At 37.8% G+C, this 17,197-nt stretch overlaps 1 protein-coding gene across 1 annotated transcript; it reads right to left on the reverse strand.

Annotated features, from left to right (window-relative positions):
* Nucleotides 1–8,531: 8,531 nt before the first annotated feature.
* MRPS30 (mitochondrial ribosomal protein S30) lies at nucleotides 8,532–16,861 on the reverse strand. The gene is made up of 5 exons (XM_004678334.2): nucleotides 16,279–16,861; nucleotides 14,767–14,912; nucleotides 13,996–14,101; nucleotides 11,433–11,609; nucleotides 8,532–9,002 (listed from the first exon to the last, which is right to left on the reverse strand). The coding sequence occupies exons 1-5, from the start codon at nucleotides 16,859–16,861 to the stop codon at nucleotides 8,713–8,715; spliced, it is 1,302 nt and encodes a 433-aa protein (XP_004678391.1). The 3' UTR covers nucleotides 8,532–8,712.
* Nucleotides 16,862–17,197: the final 336 nt, after the last annotated feature.

Genomic DNA, 17,197 nt, shown 5'->3' on the forward strand with positions numbered 1-17,197 from the left:
AATATAAACAATCAGGACCACATCCAGCTAACAATTCTGTTCAGCAAAGGAAGCCGGCATTTTAAAAAAAGCTACAATTCTGAATGGGAGAAATACTTTCACACCCTATTATCTGTCAAGGGGCTGACATCAAAGGTCTATAAAGAACTCATGTCACTTCAAAGAAAACAAAACTAAATAAAAGTGGGCAGAAAAGCTAAATAGGCACCTTTCCAGAAAAGATACACAGATGGCCTACAGGCACAGGGAATAATGCTCATCAGCACTCATTGTCAGAGAAATGCAAATCAAAGCCACAGGGAGACAACCATTTCACACCTGTGAGAAAGGTTCATATGAAAAATACAGGAACTCTCTTAGACTGCTGCTGGGGATGGAGACTAGTCCAACCTCTCTGGAAAAGAGTACAGATTTCTCATATTCCAAGTGGATCCATTATATGACACAGCAACTCCTCTCTGAGGTATTCTACCAAAGGAATACAGAACTCCAGAAAGCTGACCATGGAACTCAGGTTACCAGAATTCTGGAACCCAGGGAGGGGGAGCAGTGAGAATAAAGTGGGGCTGCACCTCAACAGACCAGGAGGTGGTGGATTAGGAGCTGGTGCTGGATGCCATGTGGTGACAACACCTGAGGAAATGCTAACAATCATATAACCCAGTGTTATCTCATTAAGAAAAACAAGCGAGGGCCCTCCCTGGTGGCGCAAAGGGTAAGGATGCAGCATTGCAAACTAGTGGCAGGCAACTGCTTCCATGCCAGTTCCATCCCCCGCCCCTGGCACAGCAGACCTCTCTTGACCCAGGGGCTGCTCCCCTCAGCAGTGTATTTCATCGATCTGCCTGTTCTGTTTCCCACTTTGTCTCTGGTGAAGCTTCTCACCTTCTGCACCTCTGGCTTGTACCCCATTTCTGCATGCATAAAAATAAATAAATCTAAAGAAAAACAAAAGGAAAATGAAAGGTATTATTCCTTGTGATTAAATGCTTACCATATGGTTTTTCAGGGAATGTGTCTCTGTTCTTTTTCATGGTAGAAGAAATCAAGAGGACTGCTACATAGAGGTCTAATTCTTAAGGACAAATTATTTGGTAAAAAAGTAACCACATAGGCCCTTCCTGTTGGCACAGCACTAAGAAGCTAAAGCCACTTCAGCATGAGTTCGATACCTGCCCTGGAGGTGACCCACATGCCACAGCAGACTTCTCTGACCCACTCGCTGCTCCTCTCAGCAGTGCACTGCATCAGTCGTCCTGTTCTGCTCCCTAGTCTGTCTCTGGTGAATCCTCTCACCACCCCTGCACCTCTGGCCTGTACCCCAGTTCTGTATGCATAAATAAATAAATCTTAAAACAAAATAAAAAAAGTAACCACATAATCTGAGTTGATTAGGAAGTTGGCAGAGTTATAGAACTCTAACCACTGTAATTTTTTAAGATATATTTATTTTATACATACAAGAGCTGGGGTATAGGCCAGAGGTGCTTGGGGTGGGGGAGAGGAGTCACCAGACAGAGTGGGGAGAACAGACAGATATACTGAACTACAGTGCTAAGGGGAGTAGCAGCTGAGACAGGAGAGATCTGCCATGCCATGTGGGTCAGCTCCCTGGCCAGAGATGGAACTTGTGCTGACTCCAGTGGCTGCATAGAGCTTCATAGTGCTGAGAGTTAATCTCTTGCGCCATCAGAAAGACCCCATTATAATATTTTAAACTTTGAGAAGTGAGTAGTCAAAATTTCAGGGAAAATATAGGCATTAAAGCCCCAATGGAAAAAGCCACATTCAAGAACATACTAAGAAACTAAAAAATACAATTGAGCCCAATGAGAAGAAAGGAAGATACCCTTAATAACCTCAAGAGCTTAGTTAAGATAATGGGAAGTAGCTATCAGAAAACAGATTTCAACTCATAATAAATATTGTCAAGTACAGTTGAAGCAGGAAAAATGGCAGCCTCTCGGGGTGATATATCTTCATCCTTCAGGCACAGAGGGATGAGCATTTGTGTTTGTGCAAGTGATCTACAGGATATTCGAGCGCTGAAGAATGAGTAAACTTGATCACCTTTAAATTTCCTTTTATTTTTCAAAAGTCCATGAATGTAGGCCCCCAGGGATACAGCCTACAAGATAAAGAGATAAAACACAAGTATCACAACTAAAGAAATCCAGTGGAACCTCAAACCTCTCACTAGATCCTAAGAATATGACTATTTTGTCATTTGAAAACAGGTTTAATTTTGAAATATTTTTAAAAAATGTTAATTGCAAATTACTTCCACATGACAAACTTAGAAGAGTGATTCATCATACATACATGAGAGTTAGGAAGGATTTTGGAGATATTAGAACTGTAGCCAGGGTTTGTTTGACCAAAAAAAAAAAAAAATCAGGACTAAGCTGGCAAAGGTATTTTTATTCAAAAAGGCTTCACATTTACAATCTTATTGTCTAAAATCCTTCAATCTATTAGAAGAAGAAACTGATTTAAGAAAAATTGGTACTCAGTCACTTAGTTAATGACAGGTTATTACAAAAACAAGATTTCAATGTAGGTTTTCAGATTCAACTGTCAACTGATTTTAAAGTAACATGAAAAAGACTAAGAAAAAACTTTTCTGACATTCTTTAAACTGGCATTTAAAACTTTACATTCCAGAAGTTTCAAGAAACTACATTTTACCATAGGATAATTGTACAGATATTTTTACTTCGTTTAGGGCTTTCCAAATCCACAGATCCTTTATTTTTCCAATTATGAATCACACCCAGGTGGCGAGATATGGAAATCTTGTGAATATATTGAAAGTCAGGATTTAATCATCTGTGTACTTGTGAACTATTCCAACATTAAATATATTTACGCCCACATTAGCTAATCTTATATAATTATCATGCTTAAATTTTTCTTATGATTGAAGATTGTGATTCCTTTCCCCAGTAAATGAATGTGAACTTAATTATCATGGAAATTTCATGATGATGCAGTTCTCCTTTAATGTGTAATAACGTTACTATTCAGTCACCTTCAAAGACTATTTACAATAGACACTTATAACAATTTGAGTCAATGATGAAATAAAAATATGCATAATTTATAGCATGATCTCAAAATATAAAATATCAGCAAAAGTGCATCAATGTAAGATCATATATCAAAATGTTAACAGTATGAAGCGATCTTCCCCATGTACCTGCTTTTCAAATTTTCTAGAGTGATTATGTATTCCATGGCAACAAAATAAGCTTACATAGTTTAAAATGAAACTAAAAAACAAAAATATGTGAAAATCTGATTTTTCATACTGAATAAAAACCTCATCTATTCTCCATTTATATGGGTAAAATTCATTAATATATAAGAAATCATCTTATATATTGTTGGGTACTTCTACAGAGGGCATTGTATATAGTCTATGTTCCCGTGACTAATCCATAAATAACTGAACAATCTCATCAAATTTCAAATGAATGTGAATGTCAAATGTTGATTGCTTGAATGCTAATGTAGTACCTGGCATTGAGACATTTACTTACCATATGTTTTCCTTTGCTTCCTAACTTCCTGTGCTTCTTTTCAAATTATGAAGAAAGTTCCTGGATCTTATTTAGCTTAATTCCAGCTGGAGACCACTTTCAAACTAATGCAACTGATATAAACATATTTAAAGCAATGCATTTTTTTTTTAAAAAAGAAATACTTAAATGACTTAGTTTATAGAGATCATTGCTTATCAAAAGTTATAGGTCCCTTGGCTTTGTAAATTGCTGTTTGTGCTAGATAAGTTATTTTTTTTTCAGACACAGTAATGGTTTATTCGAAGAAATATCATCAATCTTACAGATATTTCACATTATAATTAAATAAATTAAAGATAGAATACCTGTGAGAGAAACTATATCTGTCCTTAACCTGGATTTTGCCATGGTTCTTGAACATTTAGACCACTGAATTGCTGATAAGTATTTTAATTCAAAGTATGTTTACAAATTTTACACAACTACATGGAAATGAGCAATTAAAAATGACCATTTAAGAAAACTGTATACTTCTCAAATAAAAACGTGTGCACCTTGAAAATCTTATGCAAAAAAATAGGCCAGATAAAATTTCATGTGCTATAACTAAAAATTTATAGACACGCATTTCCATTTATTATCCCTGGCATATCCCTCGTCAACATTGAAATTAGAAACTAAGCAGCAAATTATGTAAAGCTCATCACAAAGAATACTACAGTTTGGGCATCCAGTGGATCTAGGACACGAAAAAAATGGGATTCCTAAAGGATCTAGTTCAGTCTTCACTGCTTACCCTTTCAATCTATTCCCAAGCTCCTACATTCAATTAGCATGTATTTTTTTTTAATTTATTTATTCATTCATACAGAACTGGGGTACAAGCCAGAGGTGCAGGGGTGGTGAGAGGCTTTACCAGGGACAGAGTGGGGAGCAGATCAACAAAGTATACTGCTGAGGGGAGCAGAGGGCGGGTCAGGAGAGGTCTGCAGCGCCATGTGGTCATCTCCAGGGCCGGGGATCGAACTCCCACTAAAGTGGTTGCTGGTTGGGGCCAGCTTGCAGTGCTGCGTCCTAACCCATTTCGCCACCAGGAAGGGCCCAACATGTATTCTTATTTAGCCTCTCTCCATACAATTTACTTTGTTTTGGGCATAAATAAATATCAGCTCTTCCTCAGTGATGACGGCAGAGTAACAGAGTACATGAAGACAAGATTAATCATGGATGTTTTATTCTGACTCTTCACTAATTCTCTGTTCAGTTGTGTTTGTCACTTTTTGCTGGACGGGCAGACTCTACAGCTGCTCCTCAATGGACCCTATCATTCTGTGGTCATGCTTTTGTATAATCCTCTTGGTTTTGGACCAGACAAAATGACTGGGCTTCTCAATTGTCTTGTTAGCAGACTCTACAAGCTCCTTCTGGAAAACTGCCCTGTGAGAAGATGCCTCTTTAAGGCAGAGGCCCATGTGCCAAAAAGCTGAGGAATGCCTCCTCCAAATTTACTTACCATACTGGGACCCTCAGTTCACAGCCTGCAAGCAACATGCAAACTCCCACATGAGCCATCAGTGAGACCCTAGCCCTGGTTCAATACTGCTCATTGCAGCCCTGTGGGAGATTCTGAAACAGTGGATCCAGCTAAGGCACACCTGGACTCTTGATCCGCAGAGATGGTGAGATAGTAAGTGTTGTTTTAAGAAGATACAGTTGCAGTTGTTACACAAGATTAACTCAGATTTTGAGTTATTAATTTAATTTACTGTTTGGTTTTTCTAGTTCTCAAATTTGGCTCTTAAGAAATTTACATTTTTTTTAAGCTTGGGATTCTATATTGAAAAATTCAGTGTTTTGAGATATTTCCTTGAACATAGTAAATAAAGCTAATTTCACAATGCAAATTCTGGTACCGTCTGGTCTGGTTTTATTAGGGATTGTTTCTGCTTGTTTTCATTTCTCTTGTCTTTTTCCTCCTTGACTCAGTCTATGCAGATATTTCTTTCATAAAAGTGGTTGTAGAAATAATCACAAGCCTAAGAAAACGTGCTCTTTCTTCAGATTTGCATCTTTCAGATACCTAGATGGAACTCTCAGGTCACCTTAATCCATTTTATAAATTTAAGATTTTTCAGAGCTATCTAGATGACTGCATATGTCAATGGCACGTGAATGTTGTATTTCTTGTTTATCCTTACTTAGAGATGTGGCCCTCAGTCTCAAATCACAGTTCCAACGTGGAGATGCTGTACTCTAACTTTTGTCTTTCTGGTTTTAGAAGATCATTAAACATAAATTATCCTCTCAACCTCTTATTTATTAACAAAATTCCCCTAGAGAAGGACAATAGAAGATCAACTTCTACATTTCCACTTCTTCCCGATTATCACCCTGGCAATTTCTCACAACCTTGCATCTTGTTAGCTCTAGAATGCCTTCAAGTCATATTTGTTAGATTTAACCAGATGTTGGAGCAGGAAGATTGGATTACACAATCCACCTATTTGGAAGCAGAAGTTGAAGCCCTTGAGTGTTTTTGAAGAGTGACCTCACAACATTCTAGCAGTTCTATCTGAAACTCCATTTGCACAGCTTCTCTAGTCTGATGAGGGCTTACCTATGTGGGAGCACTCCAGCATTCTTCTTTTACTGGATGGTGCAGTGCTGTATAAAACCCAATGTAGTCTAGAAGGGAAACTACTTAATATAGTGCCCAAATATTCTGATTGTCAATTTTGGGCCTATTAAAATGAAAAAAAAAAAAAAATTCTTCCAATCTCACAAGTAAACTGTCAAATCAAGTTTTATTTGGTAGAGCAGAAATAGAGGTTCCCGGATTTTGTCAGATAATTAAATTAAAATTAAATTAAAAATTTAATTTTTAAATTAAAAACAAGATTATCTCAAATGAAATTAAATTCCTCCTAACCTATCTTTACTGGTATTTCCCCCCCCCCCCTTTGGCAAGAAAACTGACATTTTCTAATTTTCTTTTAAAAGCCTAAAAATTAATTATAAACATTGAATTTTGCCAGTAATAACAATAACAATCTGATGGTGGGGGTCACAAAATAAATGCCTCAAGGGCAAAACTGCTAATAAAAATTAGTGAGGTGCTCCTAACTGGCAAGATTTTTGGTTCTTGGTAAATAATGTTTTCTTCAACTGCAAAAATGACATGCAATCTAAATAAATCAAGTAACTGCCCCCAGTAAAATTTGCAGCTTTTCTCCATACAGTTCTAGTCCCGACTTTCCTTCTACTTTTGGAAAATGTCTTCAATCAATAACCAGCTCAAAAGTGACTTGCTCCAATATTTATTTCTAGAATTCACAGGGCTCAGAATTATCCTTCAGATAAATTTATGCCACTGTTCTATCATAGTACCATTGGCACTTATAGTAAGTTTTTTGGAGAATATGGAGTCAAACCACCTGAGCTCAAATACCAACCCTACTGACCCTTTAATTGTGTGATTGTTTGGTAACAAAGCAGGGAATAGTACCTTGTTCACAGAATCATTAAAATTAAATTAACTAGTGTATATATTTAGACCAAGCTCTAGAATATAGTGTTATATTAAGTTTTGACATATAGACACAGGTATGTATGTGTAGTATGTATATATGTTCTCCATTTATAATTAGAAAGTTGTTACAAGAGAATGAAACAGGTGTTATCATAGAGGTATACATATTTAAAGGGTGGGTAATTAAATATAATCAGCTGAGAAAAAGAAATGGTATTTCAACTGAGCCTACATTCTAATTACATAGTAATTTGAAAGCACTTTTCACATAGACTAAATAAATCTTACAATCTTCTGAGATAATTATGTTTTAAGGAAGCAGAAATCAAGAATGATAACTCAAATTGTTCTCTTAAATTAGAAAGTGAGAGCCAAGATTAGTGATAATTTACCTGGAGTTTGAAGAATGAATGAGAGTACAACAGACAGGTCAGAAAAGACAAGACCAAGGATAGAAAACTGTACCCCAAGCTTTGTAAACAGGTTAAAAAAAAAGAATGGTGAAGTGAAAGAGACATTTTATGGGGATGGAGTGAGGAATGGGATCAAAAACAGTGGGGGGGGGAGGGAGACGCACTGGACTATGGTGATGGCACACGGGTGATTTGGTGAGGGGAAGCCCATGGGGATTACAACTGAGATGGAAAAACGCACAAAATGATGTAAAAATAAACTATTATATTATTTAAAATAAATAAATAAATGCAAAAAAGAATGGTGAAATGAGACTGTATGGCATTCTGGGAGAAGCACAGCAGTAGAATATTATAGAATAGAACAATGCCTTGCAAAAGCAAGCACTTACTAAGCAGCAGTACATTTTTCAAATGATATTTCTTCAGTTTTACAATCATTTTTGGCAAATACCCTGTAGGCTTCTAGTAAAAAAGGGAAGGAAGGAGCAAGTGAGGGAGGAAAGAAGAAGAATTATTCATCATATAATTACTGTACATTAAGGAATATTTAAAATTCACAACAGGAGGTAATGTAAAATAAGAAGTAAAGCATAATTATACAAAGATAATTTTTTTTCTCCTTAAAGGTGCTTTTGAATGAGTCTTAATTTTCAACAAGATTATTGGCCAACTGACGATGTGAAACACAGCAAACTTAGTTTTCTAATCCTTGGGGTAAAGCAAACAGTACTACCTAAAACATGTTAATATTTCCTGAGCCTAAGTTGCATCTGTTACATTTTACTCATCCATGAAAATGTGGAAAAGTAATAATTCTTCTGGACTGGTTCCTACATGTGTAAAATACTACTAATGCTTTAAAGGGGTTTGAGCAGTTATGAAAATTTATACCACATTATTAATTAAAAAAAAAAACTTCTACATATTCTTAAGCATTTGAATTATTTGCCATGTTACTTTCAAAATCACATGCAATTAATGCCAAATATTGAAGACAGCTCAATTAGTATCATCGGTCATATGTGAATAAAATGTTTAAATCAATATATCTATAATCAAACCTCAATTTTATAAATTGTTTATTCTGAACAAAATGAAGTCCAAATCACAGGTTAACATGAGAAATCTTCACCTAAAAATATCCAAACATTCTTTGACAGTATAAGCCTCATTATCAAAATTCCATTTACTTTCTCTTCAGTGAAATTAAGTGATCACAAAGTCCTGAATGAAATGCTTTTCCTTAATTTTCCAACAGCTGTGGTTTGTCTTCTTTTGGTCTATTCAGAAGAAAGTGAACTATCTGAAGTAGAACATCATCGTTAAAACCTTTCACAACATTATCTTCAATCGTGTCATAAAGAGGCTTACTCTGTGTCCCCCAACATATATTTTTCCGAGGGTTATTTTGATCAGCTTGGGTAGTGAGTGCCAAGGTATTTAACTGGTAGCAGAAAAAGGAAAAGTATTTTCCATCTGTGATCACACCCTGGGAGACAAATGGACGAGTAACATCTGCTTGGCTCCAGAAACCTGTAGAAGAAAGTTGTACTGAAGTTTACACACTCTAGTGGCACAGGGGTTAAAGTCTCAACACTATGAAGCTCTCACCAACCACACTGGCATGAATTCGATCCCTGGCCAGGGAGCTGACCCACATGGCACAGCAGACCTCTCCTGTCTCGCCTACTGCTCCCCTCTCTGCCCCCCACTCTGTCTCTGGTGATTCTGAGTTCACTCTCACTCTCCTTGCACCTTTGGCCTACACCCCAGTTCTTGAATGTATAAGTAAATAAATCTTCAAAAAAAGGAAATAAAAACAAATTTACAGATTCTGTTATATTTAACAAAATAAACACATTAAAGTGTACCAAACACTTCCTGAAACCTAGATATTTTACACGCCCAGGTTTTCCCTTCTGTTCTTTTTTTTTTTTTTTTGCATACAGAACTGGGATATAGGCCAGAGGTACAGGAGTGGTAAGAGGATTCATCAGAGACAGTGGAGAGCAGAGCAGGTCGACTGACAAAGTACCTTGCTGAGGGGCCACACAGGAGAGGTCTGTGGAGCTATATGGGTCACCTCTCCAGCCAGGGATTGAACTGGCACTGAAGGAGCTGTGGCCAGCTTTCAGGGCTGCGTCCTAACCTATTGCACCACCAGGGAGGGCCCTCCTTCTATTCCCTCCCTTCCATTCTTATATCCCATTTCTGCAACAAATCATTTCCTCTCTTGTAATATCCCTCAAATCATGAAGGGTCTTTTGTCAACAACTTTGACCTTCCTCAGCTTTCAGCCTTATCCCCCTTCATCCAAAAAGAACAGCAAGCTCTACTTATGAAAATCACTTCTCCCTCTGGCACTTACTACATAATTACTCATTGGCTTCTAATATATTAAAATTTTCCCTATACCAGCGTACTTTCCACCCAATAACCATTTTGGCCATTTACATTATCAAATCCACACACACACACACACAAAAAAAAAAGCCTCTAGGAAAATGATTTCCTAAGAAATGAAAAAACGTATTTCAAAATCAATTTTATATGTGGCTGTCATTTTATTTAACATGTCCTATGCCATCATAAGGTTACTGGGAACCTTAATTAGCACCTTTACTACTCAAAATTTCTGATGGCTACTTGTTCCAGGTTGGCTGGCTTTAATACTTTTAAATCTAACTGCTAGTACAAAGAAACTAGATTTCCCTCCATATATTTTATACGAACCTTAATGAAGGGTAGTCAAGAATAATATTGCTAAAACATGGGCTTAAATTATTGTCAATAAAAAGGATTTTTATTTTCTTAAAGAAATGATGCCACTCTAACATCTTTGAGGAAAGTTTTCTTGCACTTTTTTCTGATTCTGTCTACTCCTATATCTACCCTGTTTAAATTATTTCTACTAAGTCAACAATTGTAAGATAAAGTTAAAAATAGACATGTAAAAGGAAAAGGTGAACTTGACAATAGTTAAATCTCTATAAGAATTCCTCCTGGATATTTATAGAGGATGAATCTAACCACAAATCTAACCACAAATATTACTGCAGCTTTTCTAATAAATTATAAATGCTGCATAATGATCTCTGGAAGTTCTATGCGGTGGGGCCTCTGGCTTCCTCTGTATCGCTTCCCATCATTCTCTCCCTCCCTTTCTTCCTTAGCCTTTCTGATGTTCTTCAAACACAATGAGTCTGCTCTCATCTTCGAGACTTCCACTTGACATTCCTTTGGATGGTAGTGTTTCCCCAAGTTTGTGCACAGGAGGTAGCTTACCACTCAGGACTCTGTTCAAATGTAATCTTCTATGGACCTCTCCTAAATTACTTTGTTTTAATAGATCCTGTCCCATGCTTCATTTAAATCCATAATCTATAAATCATTCTATTCTGGTATATACACTAGCTAAAAATAATACACTTATCATCTTTAATCTCCTCATTGTAAATTTCAGGAGGGCATGATAGGATCCTGTCTCATTCAATACTGTGTCTCTAAGTACAACAGTATCTTATACATTAAAAAGCCTTCAAAGGCTGATTAGAATTACAATCTATTAATCTCCTTTCCGGATATGATCTTTGAAGAGGTTATATAGGACAGTTGTGACAATCTAAAATTTAGTCCACCAAGTAATTTCCTTTTATAGTTTCAGAAATTGCTGTCCTTTAGTTGACTTTGTTGGCTATAGTGTTTGAAATGCTTGAGAATGTTATGAGAAAAAAAAATATACATGCACAGAGATGGATAAAGGAATATTTAATATAACTACTTAAATGACATTTGCCAATTTCAAATGTACTTGGTTATGGATTTTTAAACCAATTGTATTTAGTACCACCGTAAGAGTTTACAACAGCTTCAGATTCAACCTACATTTTTATCTAGATAAAACTATTTGAACCATATAAGTGGCACAGATATTGTTCAAGAATACCATAAAATTATGCTTACCTTGGTACATAGCTTGTGCTCCAGTCCAAGCAAAAAGGCTGGCAATAGCATTCGCTCTAAAAACCACCTCTATCTGATCAGCACAGTTCCGTTTCAAAAGTCTTTCCCTTTTATATTTGTCAGGTAACAGATGAAACTGGGTATGACCATAACAGCATGGATCTGCTGTCCTTGAGCCTGAAGCACAAAGGAAAAAAAATTTCAGATGAAATGTACATATAGTCTATCTTGAGCACTGAATCCTAATATTTGCTTCAATCCCATTTTCCTTCTTTACACATCAGCTGATCAGTGTTCAAAACACACAAATGTTTTGAACACTGGCTTATTTCATTCATCATACTAGTTACATTTCACCTGAAAGTACAATAAGCTAGCTATCAAATTCACTAAGCGAGAAAATATGTAGAAGAAAAAATACAATATAAAGTTTATTGAAATTTCATACTTACTGCTTTAAAATCCTCTAGTCATCAGCATCAGCTTTATTATTTTCCATTATATTCACCAAAAAATACAAATAACTTCATGAATTAAAAAAAATTCCTTAAAATTTTAATGTAATATAATTACATAGCTTATTCCTATTATAGAATTGGCTTTTATACTGTTTCTAAATAAAGAAAATAAAGGCCAATATTTTATAATTAGTGACATTCTTGACTACAGTGGTCAAGTGTTTCAACTAAAAGTTCCCCAAAATTCAATCTCTACAATTACAATGACCAATAAGGTATTGATAATGAAAGAGAGCTGGAGGACTACTATAAAACTTTCTTAAAAATCTTCAAGTTAGGGGCCCTCCCTGGTGGCGCAGCGGGCTAAAGCACAGCACAAAGAAGCTTAAACCACTTCCGCATGAGTTCGATTCCCGCCTGCACCGGAGGTCATCCACATGGTGAGGCAGACCTCTCCTGACCCGCCCGCTGCTCCCCTCAGCAGTGTACTTCGTCAATCTGCATGTTCTGCTCCCCACTGTCTCTGGTGAAACCTCTCACCCTCCGCATCTCTGACCTGTACCCCAGTTCTGTATGAATAAATAAATAAATCTTTAAAAAAAAAAAATCTTCAAGTTAAAGAGATGTGATACATATATACAATGGAATATTATTCAGCGATGAAGAAAGATAAACACTTGCCTTTTGCAACAACATGGATGGAGCTGGAAGGGATCATGCTTAGTGAAACAAGCCAGAAAGAAAAGGAAAACTACCAGATGGTTTCACTCATAGCATGAGTATAAAGGACCAGGGGTAAATAATAATGAACAACTATATACCAGAGACATTTTATGGGGGTAGAGTGGGGAATGGGATCAAAAATGGGGGAGTGCAAGGAACTATGGTGATGGCACATGGTGAATTGGTGGTGTGAAGTCCATGGGGATTACAAGTGAGATGGAAAAAGGCACAAAATGATGTAAAAACAAACTACTATAATAAAAAAAAGAACAAAATTCTTCCTTAAATTTGCTATTTTTCTTATAACTGGAGAAAATAGCTATTTTTCTTAAAAATGAAGAAAAATAGCAAAAGAATGACCTGCATGAATAAGATACCAATTTAATGTATTATTGCAATCACATTATTAGAGTAATAGAGTAATGTATTACTGACAGTTATTGCAGTGTGTAGCTTAACAAGAGGCTTCAGCAAGTATCAGTCACTGCCTCAAGTCTAAATCTATACTTGTCTACTTTTGAAAAAAATTACGTTTTCTATATAATAAATTAACAAAGCATATCAATAAGTGTAGCTATATATATATATATATATATATATATATATATGTATATATATATATTTTAAAGATTTTATTTATTTGTGCATACAGAGCTGGGGTACAGGCCAGAGGCTCAGGGGCAGCGAGAGGCTTCACCAGAGACAGAGTGGGGAGCATAACAGGCAGATCGAGGAAGTACACTGCTGAGGGGAGCAGCGGGCGGGTCAGGAGAGGTCTGCCACGCCATGTGGTCACCTCCGGGGCAGGCGGGAATCGAACTCATGCGGAAGTGGCTTAAGCTTCTCAGTGCTGCACTTTAACCCGCTGCGCCACCAGGGAGGGCTGCTATATATTTTTTTAAAGATTTATTTATTTATACAGAACTGGGGTACAGTCCAGAGGTTCAGGGACAGTGAGAGTATTCACCGGACACAGAGCGGGTAACAGAACAGGTAGATAATGGAAGTACACTGCTGAGGGGAGCATCGGGCTGTCAGGAGACGCCTGCCACACCATGTGGATCACCTCCAGGGTGGGAGAGGAACAAATTCATGCTGAAGTGGCTTTAGCTTCTTATTGCTGTGCTTTAACCCACTGCGCCACCAGGGAAGACCCAGTGTAGCTATGTTTTAAAGTTAAATATTGCTAATTCGGTACAAAGAAGTTAGATTTAAAAGGATAAACTGAAAGAATATTTTCCCCCAATTTTCATGTGCTTTTCAACTGAGATTATGAATTATATTGTTAGTGAACTATCTGAATCTCTGGATCTGGATCAAGTATTATGAAAATTCACACAACATACTTCAAACACATTTATAGCATCCAAAGAGAAACTTACCAGTAAATATGTTGTTTTCATATTGCCGTTTGAATAAAGGAAGTTTGTCTGGCTTACAATTCATAACTGGGATCTCTATAGGAACAGAATAATCCAGTGGCACAAACTTAAAAGAAAAAGAGGAAGTGAATTCACAGCAATACTATAGTACATGTTTTCTTTATTCTTAATAAATGTATAATCACATAACGAGATGTTTTTACAAAATGATTTGATAACATTACCATTTAATGATGGGCTAAATTCAGTCAGCACATGTTTTTACAAATAAAGCTTTATTGGAACAGTCATTCGCATTCACTTACATATTTTACAGATAATAATCAAGCTGAACAGTGGTTACAGTGACTTCATGTCCCCAACACCCAAAATATTTACTATCCAGAACTTTACAGAAAAAAACGTGTCAATCTCTCAAATGGACAAAAGGACAATACTCAAAATATACTAGTTTTTCTCCAAAGAACTGCAAATATGCAAAATGTCCATTTTATCACACTAAAAATGCCTTGATTTATGATTAGGTAGTACATGTAGTCTACAGTAAATTTAAAGTGTCTTTTTATTAAGAAAAGGAAAAGATCTGCATGGTCTTGAAAGCTGATGCCTCAACCCAAGTTAAAATGATTATTTGATCTTTGCACAACATATGTATCAGGTTAAACAAAAGAATCTTAGATGAGATGTATTCAAAGAGCAAAGGATCCATCCCAAAATGTTTTACCCTACCAAACCCTTTACCATGTCAAGAGATATGTGCCAATAGCTTACCTCTGGGAGCTGTTTGGATATTCGAATCTGGTTGTGTGGTTTATCATTTATTTGGTATCGCAAAGCATCAACTCGACCTTTCCGATGACCGCAAGAAATAATTTCTTCACCCCGCATCCAGTAAAAGTGAACCGGGCGTTTATTATCTATAAAAAGATATTAAAATTTTCACATCCAATTATTTAGATAAATTTGGTTATTCTTAGAAAGCTAAATAGTAATTAATAAAAATACTGTTGCTAAGTATTAACTCACAATACATACCTTACAAATGTGTCAAATTAGGGCCTTCCCTGGTGGTACAAAGGGTTAAAGCATAGCACTATGAAGCTATCACAGCCACTGAGGCAACAAATTTGATCCCCAGCCAGGGAGGTGACCACATGGCACAGCAGACCTCTCCTGTCTTGCCTGCTGCTCCCCTCAGCAGTGTATTTCAGTACACCTGTCTGTTCTGCTCCCCAGTCTCTCTTACCCCCCTGCACCTCTGGCCTGTACCCCAGTTCTGCATACATAAATAAAACAAATCTTAAAAAAAAAGTGCCTAATTAAAAAAATTACTCTTTAATATTAAAGATTAATAATTTAACTAATTACATATTAATATGTAATAATTAAACTTCAATAATGACTTAACTATCACACTCAAATACTTACTATTTGTTTCATCACTACACTATACCGTGTAACCAAAAGTTCCTCAGTTAAGAATAAAAAAAGGTCAACAGGAATATCACCAGTTTACTAGTTAAATAAGATACTACTAGGTGGTAGATATAAAATGACCACATCAGAAGTATTGATTCTTTTCAACCAACCACCAATAATTTTTCACATCTACACCTAAGATTAAATAGAAGTTGCTGATTTGTTTATTGCAAATACAGAATGGCTGGGTTTGAATCCTGAACTCCAATCTGCCAGTTACAGGCTCTGTGACTGGGCTCATTTTACATTTTTGTGCCTATTTGTTTTTAATAAAACAACGGTACCTACTGTAATCAGTTATTGTGAGAAATAAATTAACTGGCACACAAAAAAACTGCTACAGGGTCACACACATACTAAGTACCTCAAATATTTTAGTCAAGATGGCATTTAATCTTGACGGTCCTTTGACTAAGTACGACTACTACAATTCTCATCTCGAAAATGAGTAAAATTAGGTGGCTAACTAAAAGAAGTTAATGAATTGACACGATCACGTAATTCTTTGATGGAAGAACCAGCAGACAACCCCAGAGCTGTCCCACTCTACGAGTTTCTTAACCAACAATGCTAAATGACTGGAGTCCTACAGGCATTAGATTACTAGTCTGGGGATTGCATAGTTAGTAGGTGGCAATGCCGGTAGGTGACCCCTGTCTCCCATTTCTTGTCTGCCTCCAAGTTGGAACCAACAAACGAGAAACTCACAAGGCAGAGTGAAATGGAAAGCGGGCAAAGATCAGGAGAAGTACACCCTTCAGCCCCGACATCTCTCCAGCCAGGGGTCGCGGGGCCGAGGCTCACCGAGGATGGCGGTAGCCAGAGTCGGGTTGTGTGGGCTGAGCAGGCCCGTGAGGGCTGCCACCAGCTGATCCAGGAAGGGCGAGGCGATCGCCTCACGCTCCTGGTAGATGGGCGCCCGCCGCTTGCGCCGCAAGAAGAAGTGCTCCTGCAGAAGGCAGTCACAAGCCACCGCACGGAGGGCCCCAAGGTCCAGAGCAGGTGCGGGCGCCGGTTGGGCGGGCGGTGGTGGCAGACCGGACAGGAACACGGTCTTGGTGAAGCCCTGATACCAGCGGTCGGCATTCAGGGCGAAGGTCTGCGGGTAAACTATGTACTTCATGAACTGCATCTTGGTGAGGATTTGCAGCTTCTCGTTCACCGACTCGGCCGCGTGTACCTTCGCCTGCCATCGCTCCACTCGCCGCTGTCGCGCGGCCTTGCTCTTGGCAGTCAGCGAGGCCACAATCGGCGGATAGCGTGCTAAAGGGGCCACTGCGACATCTGGTCCGGTGGGTTCCAGAGTCTTGGCCGCGGCTTCGGTCGCCGTGTGCAGTGACAGCCCCGGACCACGGAACACAAGCCTCCTACACCTGGCCGCCGCCATTTTCACTCGAGTGGAAAGCCAGAGGTCAATTTCGGCTAGTGTCTCCGCCCTCTTGCTAAGGACCAATCAGAAAGCGGAATATGAACGAACTCTAGGGAAGCGGACTCTCAATGGCGTTGAGAGAGTTCTGCGTCACTACTTTATAGCCAATCAAATCGCTCCTCCGACTCAGTTGTTCCTGGTCCGGGGCGGGTATAGACGAAAGGAGAAACTCCTTCGTTGATTGGCTGTCCGCTGGTCTGGCGGGTAGGAATGAGACCTTTAAGCAGAAGATGCTGCCAACCTACCGTTGCTTTTAGGACTAAGGCAACCTTACTGAAACTATTAGGAAGATTC

The sequence above is a fragment of the Condylura cristata genome, unplaced genomic scaffold (assembly GCF_000260355.1).
Source record: "Condylura cristata isolate star-nosed mole 26May11 unplaced genomic scaffold, ConCri1.0 scaffold00007, whole genome shotgun sequence".
Taxonomy (NCBI): Eukaryota; Metazoa; Chordata; class Mammalia; order Eulipotyphla; family Talpidae; genus Condylura; species Condylura cristata.

Coding starts and splice junctions, on each gene's coding strand:
- MRPS30 (XM_004678334.2), bottom strand. CDS start 16,861: ATGGCGGCGGCCAGGTGTAGGAGGCTTGTGTTCCGTGGTCCGGGGCTG. Junction 14,913..16,278: donor TCTGGCTACCGCCATCCTCG/GTGAGCCTCGGC, acceptor ATCTTTTTATAG/ATAATAAACGCCCGGTTCAC. Junction 11,610..13,995: donor TGAAAACAACATATTTACTG/GTAAGTTTCTCT, acceptor TTTGTGCTTCAG/GCTCAAGGACAGCAGATCCA.